The following is a 24,827-nucleotide window of genomic DNA, read 5'->3' as shown; positions in this document are numbered from 1 at the left end:
ATCCCATAATCCCAAGATTCACAAGAAATCTTATGAAATATGATGAAAATAGTCACAAGTTCGATACTTCTTTTCATAGTTTTTTTAGGTGACTCATTCATATGTGATTTGTCATATAATTTACTTGACTTACGTGATTCGAAAGATTTTACTTTTAGTCATATGATTTATCCAATATATATACTTAAGGGCTCTGATTAAAATAAATAAATAAAATAGTGAAAATGCTAAGATTAGGTTTATTCACCACTTTAGTATCCCCTATTTTATTCACCACTTGTAACCATTGATGTTAAAATATTTCGAAAAGTAAATACGGTACACAAAAATAAGATCCCACGATATGAGTTTATTATGTTAATTTTTCAATTAAAATTGTATAATTTATTTATGTTTGATTCAATATACAAATTATCTAATATAAAGTACATTATTTTACTAATTACTCAAACTTGATTATTTATTTTATTTAATTAACAAAGATAATATACAGAATTAGTTTCATTAAACTTATTTGAATTAATTGTTTTATCTCTCTCACTCTGCTTCTTTCAATCTTGAAATCCAGATCAAATTGTCTTTAGTATGGCTTGATTCCAATGCCACATTTAAACCAGGTGATGATGATGTTAGTTTACCTCGTAGTTTTGTTTTTTTTCCCTCTCAATCCCCTAGTTATTTTCTCTATTTCTCAAATATATTTGAGCTCATCTATATGAGAAGAACGAGACATAAAAAAAAAGATAAATAAAACTCGAAAGAAGCTAGGGATATAAACAAACCAAACCGCTCGCATGCTATTCGGAGCTCGGCTCGATAAAAAGCTTGTTTGAGTTCGTTTGTTAATCATATCAAACCAAGCTCAAGCTCGATTTTGAGCTCGACAACTTAATCAAACCAAGCTCAAGCCTAAGCGTATTCGGCTCGTGAGCTCGCAAACATGTTTGTTAATAGGCTCGCGAGCTCGACCTCGGCTCGTTTAAGTTGCTCGTAAGCTCGAGCTTGACTCATTTGTTGAGTTGACAAATAAAAATATTAGTACCAGTAAAAGTTAAACTTTTATATCTAATATAAAATTAGTTTATAGATATATTTAATTTTAACAAGATCGAATCAAGCTCAAATTCGAGCTCAATTATATGTTTTACGAGCTCGAAAATGAACCGAGCTCAAGTCAGGCTTGTTAAATATGATAAACGAGCTATTAATAAACCAAGCTCGAGTCCGGCTTGATTAACATGATAAACGAGCTTTTAACGAGTCGAACTCGAGCTTTTCACAAGCTTAGTAATTTCAAGACAAGTCGAATTCTAGCCTGATGATAAAAGCTCGAATAAAGCTCGAGCTCTATCAATCTTAAACGAACCGAACTCAAGCCAGATGATAAAAGCTCGAATCAAGCTCGAGCTCGAGTTTGAGTTTAAATTAATCTTAAACGAACCAAGCTCAAATCTGATACCGTTCGGCTTGGTTTGGATCACTCACATTTATAAAAGAAGCCAACCTTGAACGGTTCCTCAATAACGACGTCAAATTTCGGTGGACCGTCGTCTAACCTCCAAACTCAATTCCTACTTTAAAATAAGATGAGTGTAATAATGATAAAGAATCAACGTGCTATATTAAAGAAAGCTATAATTAATTGTTTAAAGTATAAAATTATTTTTATGAAGTGTAATATTTTATTTTATTTAATTAATTTATAAATAAATTGTTTATAGAATAAAATAATTATTGTAAATAAAATATATATGAGAGTTGATTTAAGAGTTGATGGGTTGAAAAACAACTTTATAAATTACGTTATTTTTAAATTAAAGCCACATTAAAATAGTACAGTGAGTTGGAACTAAGAGTAGATCTCTTGTGAGACGGTCTCACGAATTTTTATTTGTAAGACAGGTCAACCCTACCGATATTCACAATAAAAAATAATACTTTTAGCATAAAAAGTAATACTTTTTCATAGATGACTCAAATAAGATATCTGTCTCATGCAATACGATCATGAGACCGTCTCACACAAGTTTTGTCTGGAACTAAACATCCGGCAAAAGATAGGAAGGTGATTCATAAAGAACCTCTGCATCGAAATTTGGTTTAATAATTCAAAAATTATTATGTTTTCTCATGATAACTAGGTGTTTCTCACGAAAATTGCAGAACTTGTCAGATACGTGATCGTGTCAAAGTTGTGAAATGATCTAACTTCTTTAATCAAACATTGTCGATTTGGTCGTACGTTCTAATTCATTCGAAATGACTCAAAAACGAAAACGTAAAATGAGGTATATGATGAAATGACAAGAGAAATCCATTAACAACATCAAATTTAATTATTTTGCTATGAACTTGATCCATATTTTTACATGGAAGATTGATAAACATATGAAATATTTAGAAGACTTTGAACTAGAAGTTGAAATAAACAGACATAAAATTGACATAGAATTCTGCAGCGTTTTGCTGCAGTTTGTTGTGTTGATTTGTCGATGCCTCTTCTGATTCTTTTCTTTTCTTTTTGTCACATTTCGCATGTTAGTTTAGACTGTATTCCACGATCTTTTATGTTGGGTAATGGCTTTGACATGTTACGTCATGCTTTTACTGGACCAACTGTAATTCTCCTGAGCTTTCGTCTGTTGGGCTTTTGCTTATGAGCCTCCAAAATTTGGACTAAACACTATGTTAACTTAATATAAAATATTATAAAATTTTAAAATAATCCACCCTACTAGAAAAGAAATAAATTATTTCAATATTTCCATAAAATATAAGAGTGAGTCTCATGTGAGACCGTCTCATGGATCATAATCTGTGAGACGGGTCAACCCTACCCATATTCACACTAAAAAATAATACTATTAGCATAAAAAGTGATACTTTTTCATGGGTGACCCAAATAAGAGATCCGTCTCACAAATAATACCCGTGAGACCGTCTCACACAAGTTTTTGTCAAAATATAATATCTATATAAATAATTTTCCTCCAAAAACCAAACCCAAAAAACCTGAAATATTCCAATTCACTTCTAAAAATATATTTTCCAAATATTTTTAAGAATGTAAAAACTTGTGAGATACGGTCTCATGAGTCGTATTTTGTATGACAGATTTCTTATTTTGGGTCTTCCATAAAAAATATTATTTTTTATGCTAAAAGTATTATTTTTTATTATAAATTTCGGTAGGATTGACTCATCTCATAGATAAAGATTTGTGAGACCGTATCAAAAATACCTACTCTCTTAAGAAAACAAAAAAAATTAAAAAAAAACACACCACGAGGAAATTACCTATCTTACGGGTCACGCCAGGCTATAGTATAAAAGCACGTGACTTTTGATTGGTAATTGACACATTATCCTGTCCCGCATCACACCTAATCCATTCCCCTTTAAGTTGACGTCTCCATGTATAGCGAGCAGAAATTTTCACGATGGAACCGAGGGCCACCTTTTCTACCGTTAGATCAAAATCAAAAGCTCGTTTCAGCCGTAGATCCAGTCTTATCATCAGCTTCAGCTGCCAAAGTTAGTTTCTCAGCTATATATTCAAATACTCGGTAGGTAGAAAAGCTCTTCCCCTTCTCCACTGCGGAGCCATACTCGTATCTCATTCTCTCCAAATTTCGAATCGTGTTTCAAAACATATTACCAAATCGAATATTGATCCTGGTGAGTTTTTTTTTTTTTTTAATTTTCCACTGCTCAGAATTGTTTGATTATTTGGGCATTTGGTTTGCTTCCTCTTTATTAGTGATGAAAAACCCTAATTGAGATTCAGTCTTAACATCTGGTTCGGAATGCTCCTTTATGTGCTTATGTAAGACTAGAGTGATTGTGATTGAGCTTATGTGCAGAAGAGTTATTGTGTTTGTATTTTACTCATTTCGTGTACATCATAATTCATAAATGGGTTTTTGATGCTTTTTTTTTTTTTTTTTTGTATTTTCGGGCAGATTTATGTATCGATTTTCCACCTTCCTTTTGTCCTTTTTATGGCTCTATCGATAATTCGGTTTAAGGTTTATCTGTTGTGTTGTTTTTGATAGCTTCTCGATAATCTTTGCGAGTGTGAGCACACTATGCTGTATTTATGTCTGCATTATTATGAAAAAAATACACAAGCTGATCTCTATTGGTGCAATATAAGTACATATCTGCATTTATCAATTTATATGATCATATAGCAGTTTTGGTACATCAAATGTAAAGTTCCAAAAATTGTTTCATCTCAATGGTAAAGCAAAAAAATGTGATTTTGTATCGTTCGTCTATTGTCAAAAAATTATCGGATTTTACTCAGTGACTAGTGTTGCCTACTACATTAGTGGTTTGGGAGGTTGGAATATATACTATGGCTATGACTGATTGTCATGTTCTTTCTAAATTTTTTAGTCAAGGATCTCGGAGTTTGAGTTATGCTTTCTCACCATTATAAATCCTCTGTTTGCACTAGGAGTTGGAAATTGGTTTCTGATGGAAAATGATTATGCTGTTGTTGATGTGGCTAAACTAGAGGAGACACAGGGCAGCAAGAGTCAAATATTTGAGCCAACAGTGAAGGACAATGTTGCCTTTAGCATGGACGGATCAAAGGAATCAGACGAGGATGAAGTATTCGAAGAGGCAGAACCCACCATGGTTGATTCAGATAAAAGTGTTAAGACCGAAGATGAAAAAATTGAATCAAGTGGAATTGTGGAGAGCGATAAGGAAAATACTAATCTAGTGAGTGATGCAGAGGAGGATGAACATTTGATGAATGAGAATAATGGAACAGTCGATGATGGTGTGGTTGAGGATGGGAAAGATGACTCAGTGGAAATTGCTGATTCAACTACTTTTGTTGCTAAATCTTACAGTTCGTTGCCTGAATCCCTGCAAAATGTGGAGGATGCGGTACCAGAAACTGCAATCTCTTTCAAAACTTTGACTTCCGACGATGCAGAAGACATTGCAGATGCCGGTGCTATAAAAGAGGAGATACGTCAAATGTCAGAGCCTCCAGAAGCCGAAGAGTTACAAGGAGCTGAGATGAATCCAGAGAAGCCTGACTTGAAAGGAAGTATTCATGAGATTTCTGAAATTCAAGATGCTAATGAAGTAAAAGGAGGTGATGCTAGTCTTCAGGTTGCTGATAATGGTATAAAGAGTGATGTCAATTTGGGTGGTACTTTGAATCATAAAGGCATAGAGATTTCTTATACTGATTCCGTAAAAGAACAGAGTAATGATACATCAGCAGAAACTAGAGATGCCAATGGATCTATAGGAAGTGAAGTTTGCCCGAAACCAGTGTCTGAGTCGAATGGTGATATTTTAAGAAATAGCAAACCGAATCTTATCGTAAATGAGCGAGTTATTATTCTGGGTTCAGATTATCAGGGTCAACAGACTGAAAGGATTCCAACTAACTCGCTTAGTGAAAGTGAAGAGGATCACGCTGGAGAACAAGAAAATGGACAGATGATAATAGAATCTGGAAGTGTGGAAGTTGCAAAGTCTGATATTCTGGATGTTGTCTCGGGGGAAAGCAAATGTGTTTGTACTGTGGATATAAGTCCTGGGGTCTCCTCAGATGTTGCTGAAGGCTCAGAAATGGAAGGAGCGAACGATGGGAAAATGGAAAAATGTTGCTCAGGGAGTAGAGGACAGGAAGTTGGATCAGTTACTGGTATTTCTTCGTCGTCATCTGGTAACACCTCCACTCCAAGGCCTTCTCCAGTTCTTCCTGCAGTCACTGAGCCACATGATCTGGTGCAGGAACCTCTTTTCCAGGGTAATTCAGTCAAGAGAAAGCAGGAAAAAATATCTGAAGCAGCCGTTTCTTCTGCAAATTCCATAAGCCCCCAATCTACCAGTCTTGGTCAAACTGCCTTGCCGGTAAAACCTGCTCCTAGCAATTCTGGAAACAAAGAGCACGGGTCTCGGTCTGCATCTGATATTCCACCATCCAACAGTAACTTAGCTTCAACTCGTCCTGCTGGTCTTGGGCGTGCTGCACCTCTGCTAGAGCCCACCTCGAGGGTTGTCCAACAGCCTAGAGTGAACGGAGCGGTTTCTCCAATGCAGAACCAGCTTATTGAGGATCCTGCAAATGGAGAGGCAGAGGAATATGACGAGACCCGTGAAAAGCTCCAGATGATTCGGGTTAAATTTTTGCGTCTTGCTCATAGGCTTGGTCAAACTCCGCATAATGTAGTCGTGGCCCAAGTTTTGTATAGACTGGGTTTGGCTGAACAGCTACAAGGGAGAAGTGGTGGTCGTGTGGCTGCATTCAGCTTTGATCGTGCAAGTGCAGTGGCAGAGCAGCTTGAGGCAGCTGGACAAGAACCCTTAGATTTCACATGCACAATCATGGTTATTGGAAAAACCGGGGTTGGTAAAAGTGCAACTATAAATTCCATATTCGATGAAGTTATGTTTGGCACTGATGCTTTTCAGTTTGGGACGAAAAAGGTTCAGGATATTGTTGGGACTGTGCAGGGAATAAGGGTACGTGTGATTGACACGCCCGGACTTTTACCCTCTTGGTCAGATCAGTGCCAGAATGAAAAAATCCTTCATTCTGTCAAAAAGTTTATAAAGAAAACACCACCTGATATTGTTTTGTATCTTGATAGATTGGACATGCCGAGCAGAGATTTTGGAGACATGCCATTGCTGCGGACAATCACGGAAATCTTTGGACCGTCATTATGGTTCAATGCTATTGTCGTTCTGACTCATGCTGCATCTGCCCCACCGGAAGGTCCTAACGGCACAGCTACTAGTTATGACACCTTTGTGACCCAAAGGTCCTATGTTGTCCAGCAAGCAATTCGGCAGGCTGCTGGAGATATGCGGCTAATGAATCCTGTTTCTTTGGTGGAGAACCACTCAGCATGCAGGACAAATAGAGCTGGACAGAGAGTATTGCCAAATGGTCAGGTTTGGAAGCCACACTTGTTGCTTCTGTCTTTCGCTTCGAAAATCTTGGCTGAAGCAAATACACTATTGAAGTTGCAAGATGGCCCTCCTGGAAAATCCTTTGCTCCTAGAACAAGATCACCTCCTTTACCTTTCCTTCTTTCATCTCTTCTTCAATCAAGACCTGAAGTGAAGCTTCCGTCAGAGCAATTTGGTGATGACGATGATATCATAGATGATCTGGATGATTCCTCTGACTCAGACTCAGAATCATCAGAATATGATGAATTACCACCTTTCAGGTCATTGAGTAAAGCACAGCTGGAAAAGCTGAATAAAGTGCAAAGGAAGGCGTACTATGATGAACTTGAATATAGGGAAAGACTTTTCATGAAGAAGCAGCTGAAGGAAGAGAAGCAACAGCGGAAGATGGCAAAGAAAATTCAAGAAGAGGCTAAGAATTTACCTGCTGACTCTGGTGAAAATGAAGAAGAAGAGGCCAGTGCTGCTGCATCAGTGCCAATTCCCATGCCAGACTTGGCTCTGCCAGCTTCTTTTGATTCTGATAATCCTACCCATCGATATCGATCTCTTGATTCCTCCAATCCATGGCTTGTAAGAGCTGTCCTAGAACCCAATGGTTGGGACCATGACATTGGTTATGATGGTGTAAATGTTGAAAGATTGTTTGTGGTAAAGGACAAGGTACCGGTATCTTTCTCTGGTCAACTTTCGAAGGACAAAAAGGACGGAAACCTTCAAATGGAAGTTGCTAGCTCGGTGAAGCATGGTAAAGGGAAAGCAACTTCGCTAGGCTTTGATATGCAATCAGTTGGAAAGGACTTTGCTTACACTCTACGAACAGAGACGAGGTTTAGCAATCACAGATTAAATAAGGCTGTTGCTGGTCTTTCAGCAACTCTCTTGGGTGATGTTTGGACTGGTGGACTAAAATTAGAGGATAAATTACTCTTCGGCAAACGGGGTCAGTTAGTTGTTTCTGGTGGTGCCATGTATGGTCGTGGGGATGTGGCTTATGGTGGTAGCCTTGAAGCAACTCTGAGAGACAAAGACCACCATTTAGGGCATTTTTTGTCCACTTTGGGGATCTCTGTAATGGATTGGCATGGAGATCTTGCTATTGGTTGCAACTTTCATACCCAAATCCCCATCGGACGGCATGAAAACTTGGTCGGCCGAATCAATCTTAATAATAAGGGTTCTGGTCAAATGAGCGTCCGAGTCAATAGCTCTGAGCAACTTCAAATAGTGTTGATTGGATTAATTCCTCTGGTCAAGAAAGTTCTTAGTTTGTCTCAACCTGTGCAATATGGATAATGATGAAAGTGGATGATATGATCAACAGCCCTTGTGTATTCCAAATTTTTTCTTTGCCAGCAATCGTTAGCAATTCAGCAACCGACATAGGTATTTATGCCTTTTTTTAATTACAGCTGAATATTCCTTATTTATTTCAACTTTCCTTTGTGGTTTAGTAAATGCTAGGAATGGTTGAATTTTCTTCTATCAGATTCAGAGTTTATAGGCAAAGTGGTCGATAATTTCTCAAATGCTTTTGATGGATGATTGGATGCAATTTATATTCCACTTGAATATGTAAAAAAGGCCGTTGTGATGCTTTTGGTGTTTGTTACTCCATTGTTCTTTTTTAGATCAGGCCTTTTATTTTATTATTTTTAAATAAAATTATTCCTGTAGTTGCTTCAGTTTTGACTCCATTATGGTATATCTTATTCCATATGCAGGTACTTCTTTCTTGTTCGTTGTGTAGGTAGATGCTGGTAGAATTGGCTTGTTCGGGACAATGGTCGTTTGGCTGGTCTTGGGAAGATTAGGACATTCAGATTGGAAAAGTCATTAATCATGTTCTCCGGGGTACTTTCAAGGACACTGTCTGTTTCGTTTCTCCTAAATGTCTTCCTTGTAGCTGGATTTTGAATATGCAAGGTTTTTTAAGTGGTGTTGGACAAAATTTTGGTGGCTGTAGCTTTTGGTTGTAGTTAAGTGGTGTTGGACAAAATTTCGTTTCTCCTATATATATATATATATATATATATATATATATATATATATATATATATATATATAGACAAACAACGAGTTTTCTCCTTTAAGTAATTTCTACATCTGTTTTAGTCATTTATTTGGATTAATTCCCTATCTTCAAATTATGGATTCTAATTAATGAATTATCTTAATCGCATGGAAGAATTAAGACAAAATAAGCAAGTGATGGGGAAGTTGGTGAAAAATCTTCAATCAAAACATTTATTTGGGTTCACTTCCTATCCACAAAATTGTGGTACTATGTCATACAAAATGTGGTACACTTCATGTGGAAATGTGGTACACTTTGTGTGGAAATATGGTACTAAAAAAGTACCCAGAGACTGAACACAAAAAAATCAACAGCTGGAAACTGAAGACCAATTTTCCACAAGTGATTCACTGGCGTATTGCTGAAATCAAAATATAAAATATCACGTCGATTCCAAAAGGCAGTAATTAATAATTATTTAGAAGTATTCAAGAAAGAGAGCAAAAAACAAAGAGAATCCTAATAATGCAACACCATGACATGGTACTCTACAACAGCATTCCCTGATTTAGCATCAAAAGCAGCAGTCTCCGCCGTAGCCACGCCGCGAGCCAGCCGGAAAACTCCCGAGCCACCGACCACCGTCATTTCCCGATACTTATGCTGGATTGGATTGTAGCCCACCACACTCAGAGTACTCCCATTATACTTCCCTCCAGTGAAAACAAAATTAATCGTCACTAGCATACCCATCTCTTCCATTGACGCGTAATTCATGATCCCCTGAGCTCGTCCCACGATTTTGGATCTGGGATCTGGCCCGACCGTTAGTTGGTTGTCTACTACCATGACCAGCCCAAACATCGTCGGTGATCCGAAGGTGGAATTGGCATGAGCCACCGCAACAACCGTCGGATTTTTCCCACCCACCTGGTCGTGAAAGTAGAAATGAAGTTGGGTTTGTTTTTCCTTGACGTGGGGTAGCTTTCTGAACCATTTTTGTACTGATTTGGGGCCTTTTCGAGCGCCGGTAACACCCACTAGCAAGCAAACTATAGTCAAGTATAAGATCATCGAACTTGCTTGTGGCTTCGTCATCTTCTGTATGCGAAAGTTTGTGTGAAGGAAGAACGTGGTTAATGGTGAAATTGGAGACAAGCGTGGTGTGGGTTATTTTTTATCCATAAATTGTAGTATATTTAATATTGGTATCCGATTTGATTTGATTCTATTCTATTCCATTCTATTCTTTATATTTGAATAAAAATATAACATTTAAAGTGAAGCAATCATTGTAATGGGTCTCGTTTTCCAAAATCCGGTAGTATCGATGTTACATGTGGGTAGTTGATTTTAAAGAAATTAGTGGACCCCGCATATGAATTGATGGACCCCGTATATGTGTGGTTAAAATTGAACCTTGATCTTTTCACGGGACATTGCCCCATAGTGACTCACAGGATCTGGGTAGTTGATTTTAAAGAAATTAGTGGACCCCGCATATGAATTGATGGACCCCGTATATGTGTGGTTAAAATTGAACCTTGATCTTTTCACGGGACATTGCCCCACAATATAGGATGAAATACTCTCCAAAATCCAAAAGCCGTGCGACACCTGGAATAGATCTCGGACCTAAAGCTGAAGAGACGAAATTTCAACGGTGTGGAGATCTTTAAAAAGTGGGCATTTTTTGTGACTGCTACCCATACAAATTTATATATATTTCTGAGGTCAAGATTTTTATTTTTTCAAGACACATGTATACGGATTTGCAATTTGGCTCCACTAGCTCTTAAATGAACAAATCCCTCCTCAGGCATGTGAACTTTAGATCAATTCATTAATTAGCTTAACAAATACTGTATGCAACAATAATCTTACTAAAACTTTACTTGATTTTTAAACTATCTTTTTGAAAGATTTTGAAACTCAAAAAAATTACTATTTTGCGATGGTTTTATGGCCAAGATATGAAATTTGTTGGTTTGAGTTTTCTTAGTTGTATTTAACTCAACCTCAAAATGAGCTCAAATGAGATGATTGTCAAGTCTATGTATATAAATCCAATGACTTAATCCAGCTGATGTGGACATCTAACACACTCATCACGTCTAGAAATAAACAATTGGAGCGTAAAATTTATATCATCAGGTGGCCCATTGTTTAGTCCAATACATACTACTTTTTAGAGTTGAGTTAGATCCAAATCACGGTCTCATTCTTTTCATCAACGTCTTGATCAAGAAGGTCGGAACTCATTTCTGATTGCACCGATCAGATCATGGTAAAAGCGTCTAGTAGCATCGCCTCATGATTTATTAGGTATCGCTGATAGTGCCTCCAATAACCTTAAGTTATGGTTAGCGTACAGTACGGTCCCTTCAACACATATATCTCGATCAAATTTTCAACCATTGATATATCGAGAATTGCATATGAATTCGATAACGATGTGATTTATCTTTGAGTACTAATAATGACATGATATGTGCAACTAAGAAAACACTTTTTCTCTAAAACACATTTCTTGCTCAGGCCAAAGACTCCTTGCACTATTAAGTCATCATATCACATAGGATATTTCACCCGTAGGCAAATAGTGAATACCCCACTACAATGCATTTGTTCTTACGTATTTCGAAACTACATCCAAGCTCGTCACCTGATGACCCTCAATGGAGTCAGTAAACGGATCAACGTGCATGCTAGTACGTATAACTCCTACATTATCCTAGATCAAATGACTAATGGTGTACAACAATAACTGTGGACTATTCTACTCGATAAGTGAGAATCATTTGGATAGTCTGATGTAGGGTTGTTCAATGCATCATAATATGATCACTCACATGTATGAATGGACATCTCCATGCCCTTCTCAATGAAACATACAACTGATTCAACTGAGAATTTGTTTAAAATATATGATATACTTCCTAATGAGTTTCACGATCTTACGTTGCGAGGCAGACCTCTTTGTACCTATTGTATATTCAAGGACTATCTATGCAGCTTACATGAGTATAAAGATAAAACATAATGACATAATTGGATAAAATCGTAAAATATTATTAAAATAAAGATAGTTTTACATTAGAGTCAATAAAAACTTAAAACATGTTGACTTGCTGGACACCTACTCTAACAAATGAAGTTTGGAGTTGGGCCAACTTTAAATACTACCCTTTCTATTTCTTATGTGGTCTCGTCAATATAAATTTGTGAAAATTTCTCTAATTATCCAGACAAATCTGTTGAAAAAATTTGTTCGTTTTTGGCTTCGTGCAAGACCTTCACCCAATGAGATTGGCGAATGTTGGCTTCGCTCTGATCCATTGCCGGATACCTTCAAAGAACTTCCGACGTATGCGGGTTCTAAGAAGACAACGAAAGTGGGTCCAAAGACCACTCACTTCTCAAATGATTTCAGTAAGTTCTCGATTAATTGTGATGTTATAGGCGAAATGTTAGTGACCGGAAACCAGAATCACGCAAGGGCAAAGTAATATCGATTGACTACGTGATCACCACATACACATGATGCCCATGTGGTGCGCCATTTAACTATTATGGAGACTTCTCATCCATACCCAAACAACATTTATGAAGCGGGTCCAGACCCGCCAAACATTACGAGTACCCCAGCTGGAAATCAAGAACTCTTGGACTTGGTGTCCAAGTTTGGGCCTGTGTTCATTATGGAAGTTAAAGCTATTAAAAAAATATCGATATTCTAAAATATAAAATTGAGGTGATCTTTTTTGTGTAGGAGGAATCGCTTTATTTTGACAAGATCAACACTCCTCTGGTGTTGTACCAGGGATTTCAATGACATCTTATCACAGTCTGAGAAACGTTGTGAATTCCTTCATCCGATTTCTCTCATTAATGGTTTTCAAGAAACTGTGTATGATGGTGGTTTATTGGACCTGGGTATTAAAGGACACTAGTTTACTTGGGAGAAGAGTAGGGGTTCAACTCGGTTTGTAGAGGAAAGTCTTGATAGGGCTCTGTAAAATTCTGCATGGATGGAGATTTTTGAGAATGCTTGGACAGTTGAACCTGAATGTCACCTGTGGTAATGATCTCCAACGTTGGGCCGATAAGGTGAAACTTAGATTTAAGAAAGCAATCACTCGTTGTGGAGATAAACTTAATAGTTTGAAGAGGTTTGCGATGATCACACAGATATGCTTATCACTGAAACCAAACAAAATCTCGGATTCCTTATTGGTGCAAGAGAAAATATTCTGGAAACCAAACAAACTACAACTTTTCCACAATTATGCTTCCACTCACAGGCGCAATAATAATTCTGCTCAACTTCAAGATGACATGGGAAATGAGCTTCAAGAACCGATTTTGAATTATTTTCACGGTCTGTTTACTCCCAATGGTTTTGAAGAGCAACACATCCTTCCCCACGTTACTAGATGTATCGACGATGATCACAAACAGTTTCTTTCTCCGCCCTTTTCTTTAAGGAAGAGGTCCTGACAGCTTTCATTCCATGCACCCAGATAAATCCCCTGGTCTAGACGGTCTAAATCCTAGGTTTTACCACAAATTTTGGGACGTCACGGGGTCTCGTGTCCAACAACTTGTCTTGCTTTCTTAAATCACGGTTTTTAGTCGGAGGGTCTCAATGATACACTTATTGTGCTTATCCCGAAAAAGAAACGGTGCTCTCATATCGACTGAAAAGTGAGCTTAAATATGTTGTTTCTCTTTTGGAAAGTGCATTTACACGAGGCCGCTTCATAACTGATAATGTTCTCATCGCTTTTGAAATGGGGCATCACTTGAAAAGAAAGAGACAAGGAAATAAAGGCGAGGCTGCTTTGAAACTTGACATGTCAAAAGCATATGATCGCCTCGAGTGGAAATTCCTGAAAAATATGATGCTTCAATTGGTATTCCATCTACAATGGGTCAACCTTATTATGCTTTTTCTCTCTTCAGTAAGATATATTCTGGTGATTTTATTATGCATTTTATCAATAGCAAACAATTTTTTGTGGCAAGTTTTACTCATCTCATAATCCTGAAGCTTGGTTTCCCTCCGATCCAAAGGCCAAACAAGAATTTCTACAGCAGTATTAATGAGTCATAATTACAATTATAATCAGCAACAATTTCAGGGGTGAAATTCAAGTATTATAGGTAAATTTCAATTTACCATTTGTATGAATTCTGAACAACATACACAACAGCCCAGACTCAAAATCAATAAAGAACACAATTTGAAAGCAGAACAAATCTAAACAGTGTAAAGAACAATAAAACACTAAAAAGATCTATTCGTCTCTGACCAAAATTGATGTTATGACGTACGGTGTTTTGCAATTACATCCAACAATAGAACACCCAAAAAAGTGTAAAATGTAAAAAGCTCACAGATTCAAATATTATGCCATATCTGAATGCTTTCTTCTGGCGTGACAGCCGCTGACTCAGAACATCCGAGCGTCTTCTCCTTCAGCATGTTCATTTTCAGATTTCTCAGTAGCTCCATTTGCAGATTTTTCATCTCTACATAAATAGTACTAATGTCAATGGATGATAGTTTATGAGTAAATACTTAAGGTAGACAAAATGCGTGCAAAGTTCAAGATGATATAACAAAAATCGCCTATTTTCGTCGAAAATCTGTGATGTCCATTTCAAGCCAGCTATGATATTTCTTGGCATATTGATGAGATGAGGACAAGTTATTTTTGAATTATTTCGGAATCATCCAAATATGTGGACAACAAGAATCAAAGAAAACCAAGTACGGATGCACCAATAAAATCAATAAACAAGAACAATATGCAGATGCAACAATAAGCCAATCACCGTCTTTTGTTTCATTAGCTAGGGGTAACTTTAATCAAACCATAATGGCTAGTTGAGAGTAATAACTTCATGCATTGAGTTACACGCTTGTTCCTATAAACCTACATCCATTAGAGTATAGAGCAAAGTTAATACAGGATGAAATGGAGAAGAGTCTCATTCCTGCTATGAGAACACAAACAATAACAATGGAACCACTAATTAGCAATAAAAAAAACCCAAGACAAGAAAATTTTGTAGATAACGGAGTTCTACACATCGCTTACTCAAATGTCATCTAAGCCGCAGTGCTGATAAATGCTTGCGCCAAAGGAGACCTGACCCCCCCCCCCCCCCCCCCCCCCCCACACACACACACACACACACACACACACACACACACAACATAATGAAACACCAATCATAACCAAGAAAACACAAACAAGTAAATCAACTTAACATGCCAAAATCCCATCATTTACAGAAAAGCGAGCGCACAAAGCAAAACACTGCAAAAGCTTTCAACCAGCAATACTGAAATTCAAAAATCTGATTATTAAACTGTTTCAATCAAGCTATTAATCAACTTCCCAAAATAATACAAAAGAATCAATTGCACCATCTAACATCTTAATACTATTCAGAATTAAAGTAAATATGTAATAAAAAAAGAAAAAATTAAAGTAAATTCATGACCAAATGCACCACCAACCTTTCCGGTCGAGAATCAACAGACCCCGGCTTTCTCCAAGCCGTCTCTCTCCCCTTTCCACTCCAAAAGCCCTTCTCCTTATCATCATCAGCTGCAACACCCTTGATCTTCGTGGATTCGAGCTTCTCCTCAATTTCATTCACATCCTGTCCCAATTCCTTTAACACCTCCTCCCTCGGCCTCGCCTCTCCGAAGGGATTATTCCCCTTGGGTTTTGCATCAATCTTAATCACAGAACCCTTCTCCCCGTCATCCAATGATAGTGTTCTTGGCTTCAAATTCAACCTCGGCCTACCACCACCTCCAATACTCTCCTCCTCTCGTTTACGCCCCCATGACTCGGAATCGACACCATTCGATTCAGAAACCCCTCTTCTTTCCCGCAAACTATCGAATGCTCCGCCAGCCTTCCTTCCCTCCCCCCAATTACTCGAATCTGATCCAAAGCTTCCTCTTTTCTCATATCTCCTCGTCTCCGATGGAACGAAACTCTTGTTTGCAGCCCAGTTATCGGAATCATCCGCTCGAGACAGTGAATCCGTGAAAAACCCACCTCTTTCCTTCCTCTCGAATCCATTATTCAGAGAAGATTTCTTTCCTGTCGCCCAACTGTCACTCTCGTCAGCCCTAGATGGCTCATATTCACGGCTCTGATCCCGATTGAAGCTTCCCTGTCGGCGCGGCTGCTCATCCCTGTAGCCTCCGTAAGATCTGAATCCACCCCCGAGCTTATTCTGCTCGAGCTCTTCTGAAGAACGCTGACGCGGACCCGTTGGGAGCAACAAGAGTTCACCAGGACTCAAGCCCTTGGGAGCCTCGGATTGCGTCGTCTTAGCAGCACCATATGTGGAGAATTCTTGAAGGGATAGGATCTGGCGTTTCTTCTTTTTGGTCGTCGTGGACGCGGCGGTGGCAAGGGAAGGAAAATCCACCGTATCGGCCCCTTTATCTATGGAAACATCTTGATTGTGCTGCTGAAGGAACTCCGCCTCGTTCTCCTCGGAATCCAAGGCCCACCCACCGGGTTTAGCCCACGCGCTCACTACCGCCGCCATGCCGCTTTCCTTTTTTTCTCTACTGCGTACGTCGCCAAAAGTTTCGTCAAGATTTTGTGGCGTCCGTTCAATGCAAGGAACCGCTTATATACCACGGGGTATAGGGCGGGGAGGGCATATAAATTTATTTGTTTGACAGATTACGCTCTCAAATCAAAATTAAAGTAATTATTCTGCACACTTTTATATTTGGTAAAAATTTGCGTAATATCATATTTTATCAGTCATATATTTTATTTGGGATCTTCATAAAAAAAATATTAATTTTTATGCTAAAAAAATTAGTTTTTATTGTGAATATCGGTAAGATTATCCGATCATAAAGATTCGTAAGACCGTCTCATAATAGACATACCCTTTATATTTTTATCAAATTTGAAATTTAATGATTTGATAAAAAAATAAATTGTCGTCAAATTCCCTGGACTCTGAAGCACACAAATTTGCCATCAAACCACAGGGAAAATTTCTTCTCGCTCATTTATTTGTTCTGGCTCCCTGGAAGATGATTTGTTTACTACAAATTTCTGCATAATCCATCTCCTTTACTCTCGTCTCGAGCAAGTAATCAATATGGGCTTTGAATTAGTCAAAAAGAAGTACAATGCTTTGTCTTATTCGCGTGAAAATTCCGATTCTCTGTATACTTTCGAAATTCCTTCTACCAATTCTTCATTCTCAATTGATATCATTTATTGAGAGAGTCTCGGGTGGGTCAAATTTAATTTTATTTTATGGTTTTCCTTCTCATTGTTCATTTTTGAAGCTGAAATGATGTTATTATTGGCAAAAACTTATGTGAGACGGTCTCACGGGTCATATTTGTGAGACGGATCTATTATTTGGATCATCCATGAAAAAATATTTTTTTTTATGTTAAGAGTATTACTTTTTATTGTGAATATAGGTAGGGTTGACCCGTCTCACAGATTAAGATCCGTGAGATGGTCTCACATAAGACTCACTCGTTATTATTTTATTTAATCTATAATCCGTGCTTCATAAGCACGAATTAAAATAATTTTACAAAATTATTTTATTTTGAATTTTTTTTGAAATATTTTTTATTTTCAAATTAATTATAAAAAATATCCGTGTAATTGGGGTTAGTCGGTGTTGTAGTGAAGATCATGTGAGTCCTTATTTTTTATGGAAGTTGACTTCAAGGGCTAGCATCCCCATTAATCTCTTGGGTTCGTGATAATGTAAACATGTTACATGTTCTTTTAAGAGGTAAAATCTTTCTTTGTACTAGGGATGTTAATGCCAACGGGGTGTGAGCAAGTTTGTCATATTTACCTTCGTTTTTGAATTCCATCTCCACCTCATATCTATTTCAATCTCCACTTTATCAGGTTAGAGGACTCCTCGAACCGGAACCCACGAGGATCAAATACTCGTCCTTCATCCAAATACCCATTCTCCATCCCCGCTCTCATTTTCTTTTCAAAAATAATAATGGAGCTAGTGGGCCCTGACCCGAACTTATATTATTAATATCAATATCGATATAATAATAATATTATTATTAATATCAGTATTAATAATAATATTATTATTGATATTTTCAAAAAAATATTATTATTATATTTTTAACAATATTATTTTTGATAGGATTTGAAGATGAAAATAATATCTTCATACTCGTCCCGAAATATTACGTAGATTCAAAAAAAATCTCAAACGCGAAAAAATCGGAGATCTTCGTCCCCCTTACAGGATTTCTCTGCGGGTCCCAAATCCGTGAGAAAAATTGTCATCTATATCTCGCAAAATGTGATGGTCCCGCGAGAAAATTGTTATCCCTACTTTGCACGATGTGATATTACATCTGTAATCAATTTTTTTCCCAAAAAATTCAGTAGAAGATAATGTAAATGAGAAATATAGAAGGTCATCTTGATGAAGGTAATCTTGATTTTTTCATGTTTGATTAATCAATGCGATTCATATGTATAATCTAGCAAAAAATGTATTTTGTTTGTTTGGGTTTTGTAAAAACATAATAGCAAGTGCGTTCATACCGGGACGATTCATCTCTGATAACATTATCCTGAGTTTTGATACATTGCACTATATCAGAAACTGGAAAAAAAAGACAGAAAAGTTATACAGCGTTAAAGCTTGACATGAGCAAAGCTTATGACCGAGTTGAATGGTGCTTTCTCGAAGAAATGGTGATTTGACTAGGATTTGCTCCGGCTTGGGTTGAGAAGATTATGCCGTGTGTGACCTCTGTTAGATATTCTTTTCCCTTGAATTGAGAGCTGGTTGGGAATATTTCTCCTAGTAGAGGGTTGAGACAAATAGACCCGCTATCTCCTTACCTTTTTTTTATGTCATCGGCTCTCCTGTATCTAAAAAAACTGTTGGCTCTTATCTGGGCCGCGTATTGCTGCATCTTGCCCGTCTATCTCCCACTTGTGTTTTGCTAATGACAATCTTCTGTTCTTCATGGCGTCATTGGAGGACTGCATGGCGGTTCGTAATTGTCTTAAGTTATGTGAAAGGGCCTCGGGACAACTTATCAACTTTGAGAAATCTTCTTTGTCATTCAGTCCTAACACTAATGAGCAGGTGTGTGATCAAATAAAAAATGCTCTGGCTATCCCAGTGGTGCAGGGACATGATGTGTATTTAGGCCTTCCTGTCGCTTCATGTAGAAGAAAAAAGCTAAAATTTCGTTATTTGGTTGAAAAGGTTGAATAGAATTCAAGGATGGGGAAATGAGTTCTTTTTTGTGGGAGGCAATGAAACCATGATTAAATTTGTTCTTCAGGCCATTCCCACATAAGCTATGTCATGTTTTCGAATCCCGAAATCTATATGCGAGGAGATTGAGCGAGAATGTGCTAACTTCTGGTGGGGTAAGGAGGAAGGGAGGAGGCGCCTTCACCGGAAGAAATGGAGAGATCTTTGCAAGCCAAAGTGCCAAGGCAGGTTGGGTTTTTGCAATCTTGAGACATTCAATAGAGCGTTGATGGCTAAGCAGGTTTGGCGCATTATTACTGAGCCAGGTTCTTTGGTTGCACGAGTCTTGAAAGCAAGGTATTTTCGTCACCAATATTATGAACGCCTCCCTTTGAAGTAATCTTTCTTACATCTGGAGAATGATATTATGGATTAGGCCACTTCTGTAAAAGGGGTTGGATTCCAAGGACATGAGGTCGTGTGTCCCCTCCTCTTTAGTATGAATACTTTGCTGCAGTTAGTACCCTCCTCGATGGGGAGTCTTGGAATGAACCTCTCATCCACAACCTAATCCCTCCCTATCTTGTCAAGGATATATTGGCTATCCCTCTCTCCCAAAATCAAAAGAGGATTTCCGGTTTTGGGCATACGATCCGAAGGGTAAATGTTCAGTCTGCAACGGTCATAAAACGGTGATTGGTTTATTTGATTCTCCTCCTTCGTGCTAGGGCAATTATTCCACTGAATGGCGGCGATCTATTTGGTCTCTTAGTATTCCTCCAAAGGTTCATATCTTTTGGTGGCGGGTTATTCGGAATATTATTCCGACATAGCATAATTTAATGGAACATCATGTCCCGGTTCTTGGCGCTTGTCCATTATGTCATCAATTTTGTGATTCTACTACTATCCATACTCTCTTCACTTGCCCGGTTATTAAGCGCTGCTGGAAAGGAACGTATTTTTGGCCAATTCTAAAGTTATCAAGTCATCTGGATGTAATGGACATTTCCCTCTGGATGAAAGGAAAGCTGAGTAATCATGAATTTGAGGCATTTGTGATGCATGCTTGAGCGATTTGGAGTGAGAGACTTCGGATCACTCGCATCCACAGAGACTGTCATTCTAATGTCAATATAGAGTGGTGTGAGAGTATTCTACATGATTTACAGGAAGCTCGCCGAGCTTTGAGGATTTCTCTTGCCCGTGACCCATTGTTTGCTCCGACATCTTGGATTGCTCCGCTTATGCACTCTCTCCGGAGGGATGTTGATGCATGTTATAATGAGTACACTCGTATATACTCAATTGACGGTGTAATCTGTAATCATGAGGGACAACCGTTATAGTTTTTGGAAACACAATTGGGAAGCCTCCCTCCGTCTTGTATGCTAAGCTTCTTGCTATTTTAAAAAGATCAACATTTATAGTACACAAAATCTTTGGATGCATCATATCTCCTCGGACTTTCTTCTCGTTGTACAAGCAGCCTTGTGTCAATCTCGGGGAGCAACACAAGATTCATGGTGTTATTATTCAACCTCACAATGTATTTCGGTATAATTACTACAACAATTTTTATCCCCATTTGTGGGTCTTTTATCAAATTACCGTAATTTTGAATCTCGTTTATCAATCTAACGTACTTTTGTAAGATTTATAAAAATATTGTAAAAAATAAAAAAAAAAAAAAAGAAAAGTTGTACTCCCCCGCCCTTCCAAATGGGGGGGGGGGGGGGGGGGGAGTAAATTCAATTCACCTCCCCCGCCTGTAGGGGAGGCGGGGGAGGAGAAATGATTTTAAATTATTTCACCTCCCCCGCCTGTAGGGGAGGCGGGGAGGGAAATGATTTTAAATTCTCTCCCGCCTGTACGACAGGCGGGAGAGAGTTGATTTTGCTTGCCCGCCACTGCAATAGGCGGGCAAATTTAAATATTTTTAAAGCCCCTATATATACACACGATTACACGATAAGTTAGTTTGTATTTTCTATCCGAAGTTGTTCACGCAAATTCACTTCATTTCACGCAAATTCCACGATAAGTTAGTTTGTGTTTTCTATCCGAAGTTGTTCACGCAAATTCACTTCATTTTTCAAAGGTATGATAAAATTTTGAATTCTAATAATTTTATATCTCCTGTATCTTGATTTATTTCAGGAAGTGTAGATATTGAAATTATCGTGCTCAGGTAAATAATATTTCTAATTGTTGTTAAAATTATTTGTATTCAATTAATTTATTTGATAGTTGTATTATATTAATTTTAATTTATGTTTAGAAATTTTTAATCTTAATTTGTTAAATTAAGTCAAATAAAAGGGATTATTTCCTATTATCATCATAATTAAATTTAGTATTAGATTAAATAACTAATCAAACTAACATATTAATTATGTTAATTGTTAAATATGTTAATTGGTTTTTTACATTGTTTTTATGAATACGGACGTTGTTAATATAAATAATCATTTTCACAATTATATTCAAACTATTCTTTGAGAATTTAAAATTTAGATCTAATATTTTGTAATATTTCGTACAAAAGTTATTACTTTGTATGTAGTAGCGTTTTTTTTAAGATTAGATCTAATATTTTGTAATATTAATAATTTGTAAAATGTAGCAGAAAATATTATGATTTAGTAGTATAATTTAATTAAAATATTAGACATAAATAATAAAATAAAATCTAAAAAATTTATTAGACATGAATTTAATCATCAAGATAAACTTTTATATGTTTATTATTTTTTTAGTGTTAAATTAAAGATCACGTAATATAATATATTTATTTCAATTATTATTCGAGAAATTTTAGGGAATAAAATGAGTCAAATGTTTTTTGATCAAAAATAAAAGTTGTAATAGTGAAAAAGATAGTTGAAGATTATAAAATAATGCAATGCTATATAATAAAATTTTTAACAAACAAGAATATTTTAAAAAATAGTGTCTTAAGATGGACTATAATAATTAAATTTATATCAATTAAATTACAATGAAATTATATATAAATATGTATTTATTTCTAACTGGTAATTTTTTATATATGAAATACAGATGGAATTTAACGCTGGACCAATAGATGGTAATGTTTTATATAGACAAGAAACTCATATATCAAGTGTCATTTCAAAAAACAATTTGGATAGAACTTTAAGGGTGCGGCGATCCGACAACATTATATCCAAATTGTGTGAAGATAAAATACTGCATCATCGCGTTCTTACACGTTTAAATGATATGGGTCTTTATGGCATTATTCGTTGCGGATTCTTCAAATATGATAATCATTTGATTACGGCTCTCGTTGAAAGATGGCGTAGAGAGACTCATACATTTCATCTTCGTGTTGGTGAGGCAACAATAACGTTGCAAGATGTTGAGCTGGTATGGAATCTAAATATTAACGGTTTTGCTGTTACTGGTGTTGACGAATCTTTTAAGCCACACGTGTGGCAAAGTCAATGTGCTGAATGGTTGGGTTTTATGCCACACGTAAATCAATTCAGAGGTAATAAATTGGTAATGTCAGTGCTGGATCAATATTGTAGATCAATTTTGATCAACGATAATAGCACACATGTAGAAGTTGAGCGGTATACTCGGTGCGTGGCATTGATGATTATCGGAGGATGTATGTTACCTGATTCAGATGGTTGTTCCGTAAATTTGATGTACTTACGTCTTCTCCGAGACACGAATCAAGTTTCAAAATACAGTTGGGGAAGTGCTGTACTAGCATTCCTCTACCGTGAACTGTGTACTGCATCAACTATCGGCAAAGGTGAAATAGCAGGACCAATTTTCATTTTACAGGTATACATAATTTTAGCAATTTTTGATTATTTCATAACATATTTTTCCATTGCACATTTATTAATATTATATTTCGTTTATGTATTATTGTTGTAGGTTTGGGCACTTTCTAGAATTACATTTCTTTGTCCAGATCCATTTGGTGACATTCCAGATGACGATGATCACAATGACCAAATTCTTCCATTTCCTCCATTTGGTGAAAGGTATATTTATAAATCTTTGGGTAAATGTATTTTTGTGATGTGATGTTGATTGCAAATTTATTCCCAATTTAATTTCATTCAGGTGGAACCGTAGTTTCACGTGGACACATACTACGAATCACTCAGTGCGAGTGATTCGTGATTTGTTGGATAAGATGGAGCCAAACCAGGTATTTATCAAATAATTAAATATATTAATTACTAGTTACATATGTGTAAAAGTTTTCATCGTAGTTGATTTTCCTTTTGCATTCATTGTAGTTCAAATGGGTGCTATATTCTAATGAATTTGACAAAGAATATTGGCGTTCGGTGTGCCCGCTTATATGTTTCAACATTGTGGAGATGTACCGCCCAGACCGAGTTCTCCGACAATTTGGTCAGTTGCAGCACATTCCAGGGCCAGCGTTTGATGGGGATGAATTTCACGAATGCACCCGACAAGGTAGGCGAAACTATAATTGGGCCGAACATCATAAAAACAGCATATGTGCATGGAATGATAGGCTCAATTTGATTGTTGAGGGTGAACCGACAAACGGAAACGTGGGTATGACACGTCAGTATTCGATGTGGTATGATAACATAACTCGTCGTTTCATAACCCCTATCTCCCTGATCTTCTTCTTTCACGTCGAACTGGATTGTGGCGTAGCTCGAATACTGGTGTATCCCAATAGTGATCATCTTGAACAGCATGAAATCTTCCTTCATATGTGTTTATGTATTCGCTAATCCGGAACCATGGCTGCACAAATGTCGTAGGATCTAACCCAAAGTGTTTTGCCGTACAAATTGCATGAGAACAGGGAATTCCGAAGATTGTCCACTTTCCACAAGAGCATTCACATGTTGTTAGTGTGACAACTTGGACATGTTTGCCTCGCCCTGGACGTACCCCGGTTGTCACAGTAGCCTGCTTTGCTCTTATCTCGATCCGACTCACGCTATGTTCGTTGGATCTGACAGACCATTTCTCATATTTATGCAACACATAGTCAGGCCAAGGTTGGTTGTTCTGCATCATACGTTGACATTTTGTGATGCGGTTTATAAAATACTCCGCACATCTTTGGAAAGTCATCTTAACTATTGCTGTAATCGGAAGACGACGAGCACCCTTGAGTACACCATTAAGACACTCAGAAATATTTGTTGTCATCATGCCAAAGCGCCAACCACCATCATGTGCAAGAGTCCACTTATGTTTATCAATTTCAGACAAATATTTGTATGCATTTGGTTGCTTGTTCTTAATTTCGTTCATTATATCGTCAAATTTTCGAACCTGGTGTTGTGATCCTGCTTGCCAACAAAGGTCTTTCAGATGAACGTTTTTGAAGTGCGTGTTGAAATTAGAGCAAACATGTCTCAGGCAAAACCGATGTACACCGTACGGAGGATTGAACTGAGGTATTCCCTCGACAGCTCCAATGATGGCCGATGTCTATCAGAGATAATGCAAACTCCTGGTAGGCCATTAATAACATGCACACACAAAAGGTCTAAAAACCATTTCCACGAATCATAACTCTCTTCATCCACGA

The 24,827-nt window shown here is 37.2% G+C and overlaps 4 protein-coding genes across 6 annotated transcripts; 2 read left to right on the top strand and 2 right to left on the bottom strand.

Annotated features, from left to right (window-relative positions):
- Window positions 1-3,393: 3,393 nt before the first annotated feature.
- Window positions 3,394-8,946, top strand: LOC140827040 (translocase of chloroplast 120, chloroplastic-like). 3 transcript variants are annotated; one of them, XM_073189621.1, is made up of 3 exons: window positions 3,394-3,678; window positions 4,407-8,343; window positions 8,682-8,946. In XM_073189621.1, exon 2 carries the CDS (start codon window positions 4,483-4,485, stop codon window positions 8,251-8,253), a length of 3,771 nt encoding a protein of 1,256 aa, XP_073045722.1. In that variant the 5' UTR covers window positions 3,394-3,678; window positions 4,407-4,482; the 3' UTR covers window positions 8,254-8,343; window positions 8,682-8,946. The 3 variants fall into 3 exon arrangements, with proteins under 3 accessions (XP_073045722.1, XP_073045723.1, XP_073045721.1); XM_073189622.1 differs by having other exon boundaries at window positions 3,395-3,678; window positions 4,523-8,343; XM_073189620.1 differs by having other exon boundaries at window positions 3,395-3,678; window positions 4,463-8,343.
- A 455-nt stretch (window positions 8,947-9,401) lies between these two features.
- LOC140828348 (dirigent protein 22-like) lies at window positions 9,402-10,192 on the bottom strand. The gene has a single exon (XM_073191336.1). The coding sequence runs from the start codon at window positions 10,070-10,072 to the stop codon at window positions 9,494-9,496; it is 579 nt and encodes a 192-aa protein (XP_073047437.1). The 5' UTR covers window positions 10,073-10,192; the 3' UTR covers window positions 9,402-9,493.
- A 4,059-nt stretch (window positions 10,193-14,251) lies between these two features.
- Window positions 14,252-16,649, bottom strand: LOC140827039 (eukaryotic translation initiation factor 4B3-like). Its single transcript, XM_073189619.1, has 2 exons — window positions 15,507-16,649; window positions 14,252-14,509 (listed from the first exon to the last, which is right to left on the bottom strand). Exons 1-2 carry the CDS (start codon window positions 16,559-16,561, stop codon window positions 14,431-14,433), a joined length of 1,134 nt encoding a protein of 377 aa, XP_073045720.1. The 5' UTR covers window positions 16,562-16,649; the 3' UTR covers window positions 14,252-14,430.
- A 5,797-nt stretch (window positions 16,650-22,446) lies between these two features.
- On the top strand, window positions 22,447-24,015 carry LOC140826901 (serine/threonine-protein phosphatase 7 long form homolog). The gene is made up of 4 exons (XM_073189439.1): window positions 22,447-23,074; window positions 23,171-23,280; window positions 23,363-23,450; window positions 23,542-24,015. Exons 1-4 carry the CDS (start codon window positions 22,499-22,501, stop codon window positions 24,013-24,015), a joined length of 1,248 nt encoding a protein of 415 aa, XP_073045540.1. The 5' UTR covers window positions 22,447-22,498.
- The last annotated feature ends 812 nt before the right edge of the window (window positions 24,016-24,827 follow it).

The sequence above is a fragment of the Primulina eburnea genome, chromosome 3, assembly GCF_022965805.1.
Source record: "Primulina eburnea isolate SZY01 chromosome 3, ASM2296580v1, whole genome shotgun sequence".
NCBI lineage: Eukaryota > Viridiplantae > Streptophyta > Magnoliopsida > Lamiales > Gesneriaceae > Primulina > Primulina eburnea.
The sequence above is the reverse complement of the archived record's forward strand: the minus strand, read 5'-3'. Positions and strand labels throughout refer to the sequence as shown.